This window comes from Falco naumanni, chromosome 14 (assembly GCF_017639655.2).
Source record: "Falco naumanni isolate bFalNau1 chromosome 14, bFalNau1.pat, whole genome shotgun sequence".
Taxonomy (NCBI): Eukaryota; Metazoa; Chordata; class Aves; order Falconiformes; family Falconidae; genus Falco; species Falco naumanni.
Genome location: NC_054067.1, coordinates 1,455,219 through 1,469,059, shown reverse-complemented (window position 1 = coordinate 1,469,059; position 13,841 = coordinate 1,455,219). Strand labels below are relative to the sequence as shown.

The 13,841-nt window shown below is 46.5% G+C and overlaps 1 protein-coding gene across 3 annotated transcripts in view; it reads left to right on the top strand.

Annotated features, from left to right (window-relative positions):
- Nucleotides 1-13,841, top strand: part of ZNF185 (zinc finger protein 185 with LIM domain) — a 49,857-nt gene that overhangs the window by 16,132 nt on the left and 19,884 nt on the right. For all 3 annotated transcript variants that reach the window (XM_040614819.1, XM_040614820.1, XM_040614817.1), the window contains exons 3-14: nucleotides 1,730-1,868; nucleotides 2,440-2,499; nucleotides 4,349-4,387; nucleotides 5,030-5,104; nucleotides 5,928-6,002; nucleotides 6,662-6,742; nucleotides 7,775-7,858; nucleotides 9,020-9,058; nucleotides 9,686-9,769; nucleotides 11,376-11,450; nucleotides 12,083-12,163; nucleotides 12,614-12,682. In XM_040614819.1, the coding sequence (XP_040470753.1) occupies nucleotides 1,730-1,868; nucleotides 2,440-2,499; nucleotides 4,349-4,387; nucleotides 5,030-5,104; nucleotides 5,928-6,002; nucleotides 6,662-6,742; nucleotides 7,775-7,858; nucleotides 9,020-9,058; nucleotides 9,686-9,769; nucleotides 11,376-11,450; nucleotides 12,083-12,163; nucleotides 12,614-12,682 (901 nt within the window). The remainder of the gene's footprint in view (nucleotides 1-1,729; nucleotides 1,869-2,439; nucleotides 2,500-4,348; nucleotides 4,388-5,029; nucleotides 5,105-5,927; nucleotides 6,003-6,661; nucleotides 6,743-7,774; nucleotides 7,859-9,019; nucleotides 9,059-9,685; nucleotides 9,770-11,375; nucleotides 11,451-12,082; nucleotides 12,164-12,613; nucleotides 12,683-13,841) is intronic.

Here is a 13,841-nt window from a genome sequence, read left to right as displayed (position 1 = left end):
AGAGTACTACTGCTGGTCCCTAAACTACACCCTGGTGTAGATGCGGCCCTGCATAACTGTGCCTTCTAAGTGCTACTGATTCCACCTGAGGAAGGACCTCCTCTTCATTGTTATAGCTGTTTTCCTTAGAGACTGTCCAATGTGACCAATTTTTTTTTTAAATAATAAAATCTTACCCCTACTATGTAACATATACCTGAAGTATATGACAGTGTGTCAGAGATTCATCAATTCACTGCATGCCAGCTGCTCAGCTCTAACTATTTCTGGGCAGCCTTCTGGCCCATCATGAGCACAAGATACAGAGACATAGATGACCTTCCATTCCTGGTAGCTAAATTGAATTATTTCATGTTTGCCACAGGCTAAGAGTGTACAGGCAGGCAGTTTCCTTGGCTTGGATGATAAGAAGTTGTAAAGCTGCAATAACTTGTTGGTGTCTCTAAACTCCTGAGCTGTATTGGTCCAAGTGTGACGAGGAGAGCAGGCTTGACGTTTTCAGCCCTTACCAGTCATTTCCAAAATGGTAAAAGATGGAAGATAGTTAGAAATACATAGAAAAGGAGATTTCCTTATCTGGTCTTCATCGGGGTATTTCCCTGGCTATTCATCAACAGCTATCTCCCTCAGAAGAAAATGCTGGATGGGGAAATTCACAGTTAAAATGTCTTTTTTTTAAAAAAAAATAGTAGCCAGCAGCAATCAATTTAGTCCAGCAGGACTTTGGCACTCCAGGATGACTGATGCCCTTCACATCAGTCACCTGCACATTTCCTTCCCTTGTGAGAAACTGCTCCCCCTTCCCCAGCCTCCCATCTCCTTCCCTGCCTGTTCCCAAAACTTTTGGCTTTAATACTCCTCCCCATTAACCTGTGCTTTTCCCAACCAATATTTTTCCCACTGGGAGGACTTAGCAACTCCTAATCCATGACCTGCTATTTCCTACATTTTAATTTTATGTTTTAATTGCCATTGCTGACTTTCTCAGCCAGAGGACATAGGTGTTATTTGTGGCCTTGAACAAAGACAAGGAGCAGAATGAGGATGGTGGCAGATTTGCTGTTGGACAGTAAAAGAGAGACCACACAGGCTAGGACGTTTCCAGACCTGGGCCAGAACCACACCACTGGGGAGACATGGTTTGAGAATATGTCTTTGAAACTGAGCTTTGTAATGGAAATGTGGAAATGAGGAACCAAAGGATGTGTCTTCTCCAACTCTGACAGGCCACCAGAGAAAGCTGACAGTCTGGTGTTGCATTTTATGGCTTAGTTCTAACCCCCAACTCTTGGCTCAGCTTCATGCTCCAGACGTATCATCCTCTCCCACAAACCAGAAAAGCCTCATGCTAGAGCTGATGTGATGGGAAATGCTAGAGGGAACTCGGTGCTTTGTAAATCTATGACTAGACCACCCACTGAATGTCTTGGGTCTTCCTGAGAGAGAATGTCTCCTTAATGTTAAACAGTCCTCTGAAAGGACAGAAGAAACTATGTGAGAGGACGTGATGCATCAGCATAAATTGATCCTGAAGTCTGGATGACAGCTTGTTTCCATCTTTCATTAGAAGTGGCAAAAGACTCGTTCAGTGTTTGGATCTCTGACTGAAAGGAGACTCGTGCTCCTTGCTCTCTGAGATTTACCCTGGCTCACCTGCTGATACTGTGAATTCTTGCCCTTTCTCAGCAACCCTCCTCCTTTCTCCTTTCTTTCCCTCTGCCTCTCCTAGGACGTGTCATTCCACCCACGGATGAAGACCGCAGGAGGATCATTAAGCAGATGAAGGTTCGCACCACCCTGAAAGGAGATAAGAGCTGGATCCACCACCATAACTCAGACTCTGAGGATGAGAAAAAGAGCAGCCCGCTGTAAGTGTGGCCACTGAGGAACATTCCTCTTCTCCTTTCCCTTTCCCTCATCAACTTCCCGTGGGTACTCTGTTCTCCACCCTACAGAAGCAGCACATGTGGTGCTAGCATGTTCTGGGGTCCCCGTGATGCCAGGCGATGGCACTGCCAAAGGGAAGCGGTGCTCCTGTTTATTTTTGTTAAATGCAGCCTGGGGAGAAGCTCCGAGAAACGGCCTTTCCTGGGAGCTGAGAAGCCAACAGCACAGGCAGATTTGAAGTCTCAGGAGAACTCTGAAATTTTTTTGAAGCCAGATTGTGTTTCACCATCTCTCTGGCATGACAAACGAAGGGGCAGACCTCGATGGGAGAGAGTTTAAGTGATAAAACAGCCAGGTCTGCAGCTCCTGCAGCTCACAGGGCTTGTCATGCAGCCAGCCTGGTACCAGGGAACGCCACAATCTGCACCAGCTTCTCTTTATTTAGAAACAAAACCAAGCCCAGATTAGTCTTAGCAACTCTCCCCAAAAATGTCTCGCCATGTTCAGTAAGATCAGAAGTTAATTATGTTACTGTGTTTTCTCTTTACTCAGGTCTGGACAGGCCAGTGGGGGATCCACAGCCTCAACGCCTATTGCTCCCCAGAATGACAGGTATTTTTGGGGACCCATCCTGTTGCTTCCCTTCTGTGTTATCTCATGGGGTCTGTGTGTGCTTTCACTGGTTTTTCACAAATATGTGCTCTTTCTGCACCTCCTCATACCCTGCTGCAACTGGGTTGAAAAATACAGAGAGCCTGCATTGGTCAGTGTAACATCTTACAAACTGTCACCTGGTAGAGAGCATGGCTTATCTGCTGCAAAGTCCAGATGGATGAATGGATGGTTTGATGTCTTTAGTGCAGATGAATGGATGCCTTCAAGCTCACGATCTCACAAGATTACTGGTGCACATCAGCTCCTGTGCTGGCACGACTGTATGCTCTAAGCATGGGGGCTCCTCAGAGCAAGCGAAACCCTGTGTGGGAGCTGAATTTCCTTCAAGGCCAGAACATGAGGGATCTTCAGAAGCCCAGGAGCTTGTAGGACTAGTGTCCTGAAATGTAAAACTGTTGGAAAGAGCTTAGTTGCATGTGCGAACTCCTCGCTAGCTGCAGTGCCATTGCTGGGAGAGCGTTGTCCTCTCCCGTGAGCAGTTTCCTGCTTCCTCACCTTTTTCTGTGCCGGCTCTTGTCACTTCTTGTTGCAATTAGACAGGATGGTTTCCCTGCCATGCCCTACCTCTTTCTGCCTCCCTCTGCAGCATAGTGCTTTATCAGGCACAGGATAAGTAAAAACAGGGATGTTTGTGACACCAGAAATGTGGCATCTGAAGGGGCATCTTCACAGAAATGTGTGAGGTCCTCAAGTTGAAAGAAGGTGAGTGACAGGGAGTCCAGGACACTCAGGATCTGTTTATACTTCAAAGGACAGGCATTTATATGACAAGCTGGACAACTTCTCAGCTTCCTTACAGTTCTCATTCAAAGCTCAGGGAACAGCTAGGCAATAGGGCTGAGAAGGTCTGCACCCTGCTGGTGCCTGCTCTGGGGACACCGAAGAAATGAGAGCTTGGGGCTGCGCTCAGCACTCATCCTCCAGCGCATCCCACCTGGAGAGCTCCAGAGCTAGGCTGGGCCTGCAGTGAGCCTGCATTTCTGTGTTTGTGAAGGCAACTGGATAAATCTGAGATCGACTGCCACCTCAAGCATGTGGTGATGGGCAGTGTAAACCTGTGTTCCTGTTAAGCTCTGACCTGATGGCTGACCTTGTTTGGAGCAGAGATCTGCTGAGCTTTCTTACTGAATTATCTTGGTCCTAAGGGCACTTGGGTAGACAGGAAAAGAGGAGGTGGTATCTGCGCAGGGGTGAGGTGAGACTGTCTGAGCTCATTTGATGGGAACCGGGTCCTTGAGGCCCATCCTGGTTCCCACCTTGCTCTCAGGAAGACATGTCCAAGACAGCTCAAAACAAGTTCCAGAGATGCTTGCCTTTGCCCTGGTGCCAGGGGCCAGATCCCCACCTGATAGTATCCCTTTCCTTTCCCTCCAGGGTAGCTATGCCACACTCCCTTCCTGAGAATGGACCCTCAGAGAAGTCAGTGTGAAGATGATGTTTTCCTGTGATAAAACAACCGGGATCTCTGCTGTATCTAATTTCCCGGCTGTGTGCCATGAATCTGGGGGCATAATTTTGAGCCAGAAAACACTAATGGCTAATTTTAATTGGCTAACTCTAAAATTCACTTTTCTTATAAAAATCTTTTTATAGCACTTCTTCTGATGATTTTTCATTTTTAAGGAATCCAAGCTTCATTTTGGTGCAGCAGCTGAGGTATCACTCGGGGCCCATTTAGCCAGATTTTTGGCTTGACAGCCACGTGAACGTTTCCCTTTAATACTGGTGCTGCTGCTGTTGGTTTTCCTCATGTTTCTTAACTTGCTAATGTCTGTTCTTTGCATAGGTCTTCTGCCCACAAGCCTCAGTCCGGTTACCTCATCAGGTTGGTATAGATTGGCATATATTTGGGCTGTAGGGGAAGAACATGATCAGGAGCAACAAGCATGAAAAAATATGGCTATCTCTTGGGTTCTCCTATTAGTTAGGAACATTACAGTGCTCAGGGAGTGACTTACTGAAGAGATAGTCTTGAAAATTTTGTTTAACAGGTAGTTCAGTAATGTTAAAGGGAAATCAGATCTTCCCTGTATGATACAATGACCATGGAAGGATTATTGTGCTGGGAAACCATTCCACCACCCTTGTGATCATAGCACCAGTGATGGGGCTTGTGTGCTTCAGCTTCCTCAGACACATGGGTTGCTGCCCACAGAGACTCTGATGCCACCGTAATCCTAAACAGGTTGACAAGCTCTGTGATACCCTACCCAAGCCTGTGCACAAGCTGATTTTAGAATCAGAATCAATTTTACCATGTTGTCTAAGGCCAGGAGATAGTAAGATGGGACTTTTTGCAGGTTGACTGTCCCAAGGAAGCACCTTCTAATTCTTGGGGTCCTGAGCCAGTACCTTCTTCCCAACAGGACACACAGCCACTGTTAGGCTTTAGAGTGGCTGCAAGTATCTTAATTTTAGTTCCAAACTCTGTCCAGCAAAAAATGTAACATGTCTCTATTCCTGTCAGAGGGGTGTTCACAAGAACCATTGATAAGACCTCTTCTGTGCCAGATTCTTCATCTTCTAATGAAGCACAGAAAAGGTACGTGTGTGTCTTCCTCTTTTTCATGAAAATGGACTTCTAAATATTGTGCAAATTTCTAGTCATCCTCTTACCTTGGCCAGTGCTTGTGGGCTTCCACTGAGCTCCACTAAATCCCTGCTAAGTGTTGGAAGATGTGGCTGTTCAAGACAAAGCATCGAATTCCCTATTTTCCTCACCAGGGCATGGAATGGCAGTTGGCTGTGAAAGTACTCACAGGTTTGGGTTTAATTTAGCAAACAGTTTTGAGTGGGGGACAAATCACAAGGAGGCCTTGCACAGCTGTAACACTGCATTTTGAGGTTTTTAATGTGGTTTGGTTGTTTGTTTTGAAACCTGTCTTGTGAGAGGCACTTACTAGATCTTACTAGAATTAAATGTAAGTAAGCAAGCAAGCATGGCTCTGGTCTAAGCAGATGCTTTGTAGCACCTCATGTGAAACCTTTTGAAACCCCATTTTATCATCTGTTTTGATTCATCTGGGGAGAAGGATGATGCCACAAGGTGACCCCTTCCTTCTCACTGGCTGATTTTGGGATGGAGCAGCACCGTCCCACCGAAGGGTATGCCCATACTGTCTCTGACAGTGTCTTTCACAGTGGCCCTGGGGAAGCAAAGCAGACCTCAGATCCTAGCCTTAGGCTGTGAAAAGATGGCAAACGCTGCCCTTTAATTAAATAGGATTCCCTGAATTCAGAGAGTGGATATTTGGGGTCACCTGGATTTCCCCCCATCACGTGGAACATGAGCTCACCTGAGGAAGAGGGTGGTGAAGGGTGAGGGTGAAGGGGGATGTTAATAGATGTGATTGTGCCATCTGCAGCGCTTCTGCGAAGAGACACAGCCTGTGCCGTTCTTCCTCTGGCTACAGGATGACCACTGAGGATTACAAGAAACTGTGAGTGTGCAAAGGGGAGCAGCACTTTGTGTCCGTGCGCAGGCTCAGCAGCACCTGAGCCTCAGTGATGAAGTCGCCTGCACATGGATGCCCATGTCCAAGACGGCCAGGCACGGCTTCATCAGCTGAGCAGTGCAGAGCTGTCACTAGGAGCTAAAGCAGGTCCCGGTGGTACCTCCAGGCCTGTGTGGCCCGTAAGGTGTTCTTTGAACTGGTAATGGCCTTTGTGTGGAGTGAATCATATCACTTGGTAGAAATTATGGCAGAAACTGGAGGATGCAGCCTGGGGACTTGGTTTATAGCATTGCTGGCCTTTCTGAAACCAGGAGAAAGGAGGGGCCTTGTGGCAGAACAGCAGTGCTGACATTTCCTACACAGCTTTTTATGTTCAAAAACTGTGGCTCTAATCTGAAATGCAGCTGAGCATTTATTATGAACCAGCTCTATACTTAACACCTATGCTAAAAACCCCAAAATCCTATGTGGACATGCACACCCCAAAGCACATGAAAAATACAAGTGTCTTCCACACTTGTGTGCAACACTTCTAGGGTCTGAACTCATGCCCACGTGCCCTACCCTTGGATTTACCTTGGGTTTTGCTCTGCAACAGGCTACAGAGGCAGTTCCCTTACCTGGCTCTCCCTTTTCTGTTTCAGAGCTCCGTATAACATCAAGCAAAAATCAGTGGACTTGGATGAGGATGATGTGCCTTTTACTCCAGATGAACATAAAAAGAGGTAAGCCCTCCAGGTAACCACCTTTTTCTTGGAGGGGCAGTGACAAGTGGACTTACTTCAGTTATACTGTTCATTACTGGGAGGGTCAGTTTGGTGATGGCTGAGCCATTAGGGCTGATTACAATAAAATAATAATAATCAGATATTTCTACACAGCGCGCATCTGTGCCCACAGGCGACTGCACTCCCAACAAAATATAATTAAAAGCCTGACGTGATTCAACCTGACAGCATACCCCAATTAATTTGGCAGCTGGAAATGGTTGTGGAATCCATCAGCTGTGTAGTGCCTATGCGAAAAGATAGAGATGTACAAATATCCTGGCAGTAACAGGCAGAACCCACCTCCCACAGCCTATATGTGCACCTTTGAGTCTGGACCGCTCGGGGGCTTGCATCTAAGTCCAGATCCAGAGAGGTCTGTCATTCTCATACCCGGAGTGGAATGTGTTTCGTGGTAGATCTGCATCTGACGCAGCCAGCGTCTTTGTTGCTTTCAGTTGAGTTTCTGATTTTGTATCTTTTCCTCAGATACAAGATTTTACAACTGAAAACTTGGTAATTTGCCCACTGGCAGTGAACCAATACAAGTGCTTTCAGAGATCTGCACTCCTCCCTTGGTACATCTAGTGGTAGATACATGTGTAGACATGTGCATCCCATGTAGCACATCAGCCACAAAGCCTGTGTCCCATTGTTTTGTCCTGCAGTACGCAATATTGCAACAGTCTAGGTCTTGAAAAGGGGAGCTCCCTCTGCCCTCCTGGAAGAGGAAGTATTTTTTTTTTTGCCTGCCTTACACTTTACATGCACGGTGAAAGTGCCATGGCCCAGCCTGAATGATACTAAAGAAAAAGATAAAGATATTGTTATTCCTCTTAGTTCTGGCTGGATTTCCACTCCCCAGAGCACAGGAGTTCTGTCAGGGTTAGCACAAGCCTCCACTGGGGTGTTCACCTATTGCCTCTTCAAGGCTGCAGCCCGCAGCCACTAACAGCATGAGCAGAATGTGACCCCTTTCCTCCCTTCTAGGACAGAGGCAGCCAACAGTGTCCTGAGACGCACTGCCAGCAGGGAACGTGCTTACGTCCTCTCAGCAGCCAAGAAAAGCAATGGGTGAGTCTTCAGTGTGCAGGTTCGGGGAAGGAGACAGGGAAGAGGCAGTTGAAGGCAGTCTTACAGGTGTGGCAGCCTGACCCAAGGCTCTCTGAAGGTCATGGGTGCTTTTTCAATGAGTGAAGACATAGCTGCTGTTTCTCTAGAAGTACCAAGGATTTCTGCAGGTTTCTGCAGAACTGGGGAAATCCTCCCAAGAGCCTTGGGAAGTCTTCCTTACTGAGAGGGATGAAATTTCAGGAAGAGAAAACCCATGATAGTCCCTAATTCCCTGAGGCCCACAATCAAGAATTCAACTTTCAGACTCAGTATGACTCTCTCCAGTATTGTTGCATTCAAGGGGAAAATCAGAACCAATACAAACTGCGTCCAATATGGATCAGCTTTTTGCAGCAGAGTTTGGCTTTATATTGTGTCTGAACAATAACTAGATTTAAAAGATCCTGATCTTAGGTACAACTTCAAAATAGTTCTGTGGGGAAGAAGAACAATAACAGTAGTGTGTGGATGTGTTACAGGAATGTGAAGGATGTGTAGGAGCCACTGGTGCTCAGGGCTTTGTTGTCCATCTTTTTCCTGGGAGGGGAAAAAAAAGCAGATTTCCAAGGTCTGTGATCTCCCAGGAATCATGATAGTGACTTTTTTGCAGCTTGCTTTCACTCTAAATCCTTTTTCCTCTTAACATAACTCAGTGTGACACAATGAGGCACCAGGAGGTTGCTTGTGCGGGAGGAAGCAGGGAGGGGATGCACCAGAATGTGCCCAGAATGAGAGAACTGCTTAGATAGGACTTTACGGGTGTTGGCACTGGCTGCTGGTTCCTCTTGTGCAGGATGGTGTGGTATGGAGGGAGGCAGGTTTCTGTGCAGGAAGAAAAACAGCCATCAGGAAAGGATACAATTAAAAAGGCCCTTTGGGGAAACTTCTTTACTTCATGTTATAACTAGCTGCTCTTCCTATTTTTATTCCCTCTGCTCTGTAATTTGCACAGGTTTAACACACCTGGTCACTGTCAGCTCTGCCCAAATGGTGTTACGTGACCCCTTAAATGCCTTGCACCATATGGGTCAGTTACGGGTTAGAAACTGTGGGAGCTGCCCCTGCCCAAAGTGTGTCTTTACCTCCAAACTTCTAACCGTTGCCTTCATGCTTCCTTTACAGCAGCCCAACACAAGAATTTCCACCCTTGTTTGCCAAGAGGTAGGTCACTGACCCTCTGGAAGTACCACTGGCATCATGCATCTGTGTTCTGTACCAGGGCTGCTGTTAAATGCTGGGATAGGAGACCCCCAGGTGTTCCAAAGCAGAGGAGGGACACTTCCTTTATAAAGGAAGTTCTGGGTTGAATCACGCTGGCTTTTGAGAGCCCACAGTGTTGTAAACACCAAGAATACAGTAGTGACGATGCTTTGGGTTATGGGCAACCTGAAACAAGGAGAGACTCGTTCACTGCCTTTATTTTTCCAGGGGAGGCTGGCTCCAGCCAGCAGGATGTGTGCTCTTCAGGCATCAGGCATTTAACTTCCAAAGCAGTCAGTGTGATAAGGAAATGATGCTTAAGGCGCTTTCTGGAATTTAAGCATTCAACTGATGCTGTTTGTAAAGTGACTGTGATGGCAAAATGCCACTGATCTTGCTTTGTTCAGCCAGTTGAGATGCTCACCAGTAGCAGAGCAGAGGGAGCATGAGGAGCAGGAAAAATCTGCCTCTAGGTGGAACAGAGGGAAAACATGGCTTAAGGGGAAACAAGAATAAACTGGCTGAATTAGCTGGCAGTGGGAAATAGGAAACAATGTGGTGTTTGTCTCTCTTTTTGCCTTTTGAAAGAATTGAGATAGAAGAAGAGGAAGGACAGCAGAGGAGGAGTCCAACTGTTTCTGGTTCATGCAGGTTCACACCGGATGACAACAGGTATTTACCTCATCCTGGAGTCGTGTGTTGACTGCCTTTGATTTTAGGGCACATTGATTTGTCATCTTTGGTAACTGCATTTTTCTGCAAGGTAGCAGCTATATGAACACAACTAGAGATGGAGGTTTTTCTCAGAAAATCCTGGTGACCCCTTTTTTGCAAAAAGAGAAAGATCCAAAATGAAAAATGACATCAGCTAACTTGGTGAAACAAATGGGCAGGCATGGGGACAGGGCCAGAGTGTCAAAATGTACCCAGCTGACAGCCCTGGGGCGTGAGAAACTGCATTTAACCATGGGCCAACTCTAATGTGAGTGGTATGGTGTAAACCCGCCTCTCCCACTCACACTCCATAGCCCAATCAGTCCTGTCTTCACAAGGTGCTCATATGCCACAGGAATGAGCCTGGCGGCACTGCTGGAAAGACAACTTGCAGGAGGAGTCAGAGCCACCATCAAACAGCGATCAGATAGTAACGATTTTCTTTTACTAGCAAACTTGGCTGCGTGAACTGACCCCATCACCTAGACATGAAATACTCAATATCTCATTATTTCCAGTCCCCTGAGCCAGCTCTCTGTTTTCATTAGACTTTAGATTTAATTATTCTACTGTGATGGCAACAGATAGGTGTGACCAGAGAGGTTTGAGAGGTTCATTATCTTTAAATTGATCTTTGCTTTGATGGGAAATGTTAGCCTCGTTTCAAGCCCCCAGCCCCTTTCACAGGCTCCTGTGAAACCCAAGTATACGCAGAACTGTACGGAGCAATGACAAAGTGCCTTGGTGCGCAAGACCTGGGGCCAGGCTCTCTCTGGTGTAACGGGGCAGTAGTGACACTGTCCCTGAGTCCACACTGGTCAGAAGCAGCTGGCACGTGGTGTGGGTCTGAGTGAGACCAGTATGCAGGAACGTTTAGCTGAAATGGAAATGTTTGCCCTAGGAGGGAGAATCCTTCTCTGTTTTCAAGCAGATTCATTTAATTTGGGATTCAGCCCTCTCTTCGCGCTCTGAGGGGTGGCTTGGTGCCAGGCAGCAGCATTATTAGCTTCTCAGCCACTCTGGTCCTTAGTGGGCCCAGCAGGGAGTCCAATAAATGGGGCCTTTCAGCCCAAATTGCTTTGTTTTCAGGATGAAGGAGCTGCCTCATGAATTTTGGTAGCAATTTTGTGCTGTTGTGGTGCAGGTTTGAGGCAGGGTTGGGAAGCAGTTACCCTCCTTTCCTCATGTATTACATACGTGCACAACAGTGCAATCAATTTTGTGAATGCACTGAGCTTTCATCTATACATTTGGGGAAGGTGGGTTTTAGTGCAAACTGAAACACTGTGGACAGAAGCAGCTCCAGCTGTGTTAAGTAGGAAAAGCCAGTTTCTAAAGACCGAGTATTTCAGCAGAAAGGCAGATACTAGTCATGTCAGTGCAACAGCGTGTAGGGACAACTGCGTGTGTGAGTCCCTGCACAGCAGGGTTTGGCCTCACTGCCCAGGAAGCAGACACCAGAGCTGGGGGCCAGAAAGCAGGATGTGTGCCACCCCAGGAGAAGGCACCTAAAAAAATCTTCTATCTTTAATGCTTTGTTACTTTTTTTTTTCTCCCCTGTCAGTACTAATGGGCTAAGAAAAGCCACCTCTGGGTCTTCCTGGAATGAGCCAAAGACAACAGCAGTGTCTCCCTCCAGGTAAGTGTTACGGCACAGCCAGGATGTCTTGGACATCCTTTGCAGCTGTACCAGCCCACATGTAGGTGTAGGTTAGAGATTTCTGTGGGCATCCCTCTGGGAGGTGAAATGAACGACATTTGTCAGCCTTGTACATGGGACACTTTTCTTAGATGCAGGCAGCTGCTTTAAGAAAGGTTTTATGTCTGAAAGCCATGTTATATCCAGCAAAAGTGCTCAAAACTTGAAAGGAAAAAAACCCATGCATGCTGACCTCTTTCTTGCCAAATATGTGTAGGGGAATAATTTTCAGTTACTTTCAACTTTGATTGAATTCACGACTAGTATAAAAAATGCTGAAACGGTTTTCCACAGTACTGCAGGCAGCACTTGGGTTACTGACCTTGTTATGTTATTTTTGTTCTTTGTGTATCATTGGCAGAAGGTAGACGTTTCTGGCAATATCAGTGTTTTTAATTTCAAAATTGCTTCTGTTAAGATGACTTTGTAAGTGAATGTATTGAAAATGGTGCTGTTTGTTTTCCATTTTATTCACAGAAAGGAACACTTCAATGCAGGAAAATTTTGGCCAGCTGCAGTGGGGAGCTGGTTTGTTCACGAATGACAGCTTTTTTCTTTGCCTTCTCTTGCAGCCCTGAAACAGACAGTAAGAGCCAACCAACCAGATCCTTAAGTGAAACTTCAGAGAGAATCTCCACTTCTGCTGAATTCAGGTAGGTCTGTTGGCCCTGCATCATCCTAAAGCTCCACGAAGGATAGCAAGGACCATGCTGGACTGGAGAGTTTGGCTCTGTGTTGTGGGGTTTTGCCAGATACACATGACTGTTCTAGACACAGTGCAGTCGTGGAACAACAAATACTATAGCATAGGAAATCTAAGAAAGGAGCACTTTACAAAAGCATTAGCAACCTGGGAGGAAATATACCCAGATGGAAGCTGTGGGCCTCCCGTGGCTTGAACACTACCCAGTTCATTATGATGGGAATACGAGTGCAAAACCTGCAGACCTTTCTATCTCCCAGACTGATCAGGCTTTCATTTTAATCCAATCCCTGCACTGTGCACAGCACACTTCCCAACACGCACCTTGCTGTACTGTTCTTATATCTCACATTGTGTCCCCTCAACTCCCTACCTAATTGTTCTTGCTGTTTTCTTGCAGAAATGGTAAAAACAGACAAGTCCCTAATGGAAAACCCTCACCTGAAATGGTGTCACAGCATGGGGATGGGTAAGGAGTTAAGAAAGGCTTATCTGTGCTGCTGAATATAAGGCATAAACCTGCTTTTTGCTCAGAAATAATATATACCTGCTAGTGGTCTCAAACAGATGGGATCTCTCCAGTCATGGTCCTGGGCTGCACTCCAAGAGCATCATCTGCTTGCTAAGCTGCGAGTTTGTCAGTTTTCTCTACTCTTCCTTCACCTCCCTCAAGGATTCTCCTCTCTGGCTCAGTCCCTAAAGAGCCTACTTCATCCATATTTTTTTTAGGTTGTTGTTTTTTTTTTTTAACTATGCTGATTGCCCTCCCACTGCCATTCCCTGGGGAGCTTCTTACACCTGTGAGGGATTTGTTGAACCTCAGTTGCTGGTGGCTCCTGCTAACATTGGTTCTGTTCCTCTGCACCCTGTAGAAAGTCTGAAAGGGTGGCTGGACAAAAAGACGAAGTGTAAAAAGCTCTATTGTATGGAGGAAAACCTAAGAAAGAAGGAATTGACTGGGAACCTGAAGGCATGGGTACAGGTTCTGGACACATTAAAGGGCAGAGCTCTGGCACTGTGTAGCTGCACAGGTGAGACAGGGAATTTGCAGTTGAGAGCAGGGAAGCTTCTGGCCCTCCTGGGAGTGACATCACTCCCTCCTTGTACGCTTATGGCCAGTAGCCTTTATCCTGTGGACTGCACGCAGGGGATGTTCAGATTTTTAAAATATGCCCCGTATTAGCAGGGCTCTTTTTGTTCTCAGTGTTATCCCTCTGAATGTTTTGGCTGTGTCTAGACTGAAGTAGGCAGAGTTGTACATGTGGCCTCACCTTTCATTCTGTTGTGCCTAAGCCGCTGTAGGCGGCTTGGATTCACTAAGTTAATTTGTGTAGAATATACAGTTAATTGCAGCTCACTCCACCTGTGAAGATAAAGCTAGAAATGTTCCCAAACTGGTCTCTCGGGCTGAAGCAAAATCTAGGGTGCTTGAGAAAAGGTAGAGGCTGGACTATTGTCATGGTCATTCAACTGGGGCCCATAAATACATCCTTGTATGTCATCGCAGGGACAGCCTGGTTACAATGCACTCATTGTGCTTGGGGTCATTCGGGTCACATAGCTGCTCCTAATTGTGAGGCAGTCTCCCAGAGAAATTAGAGGATGCCTCATTACTTAAGCCACCTAAA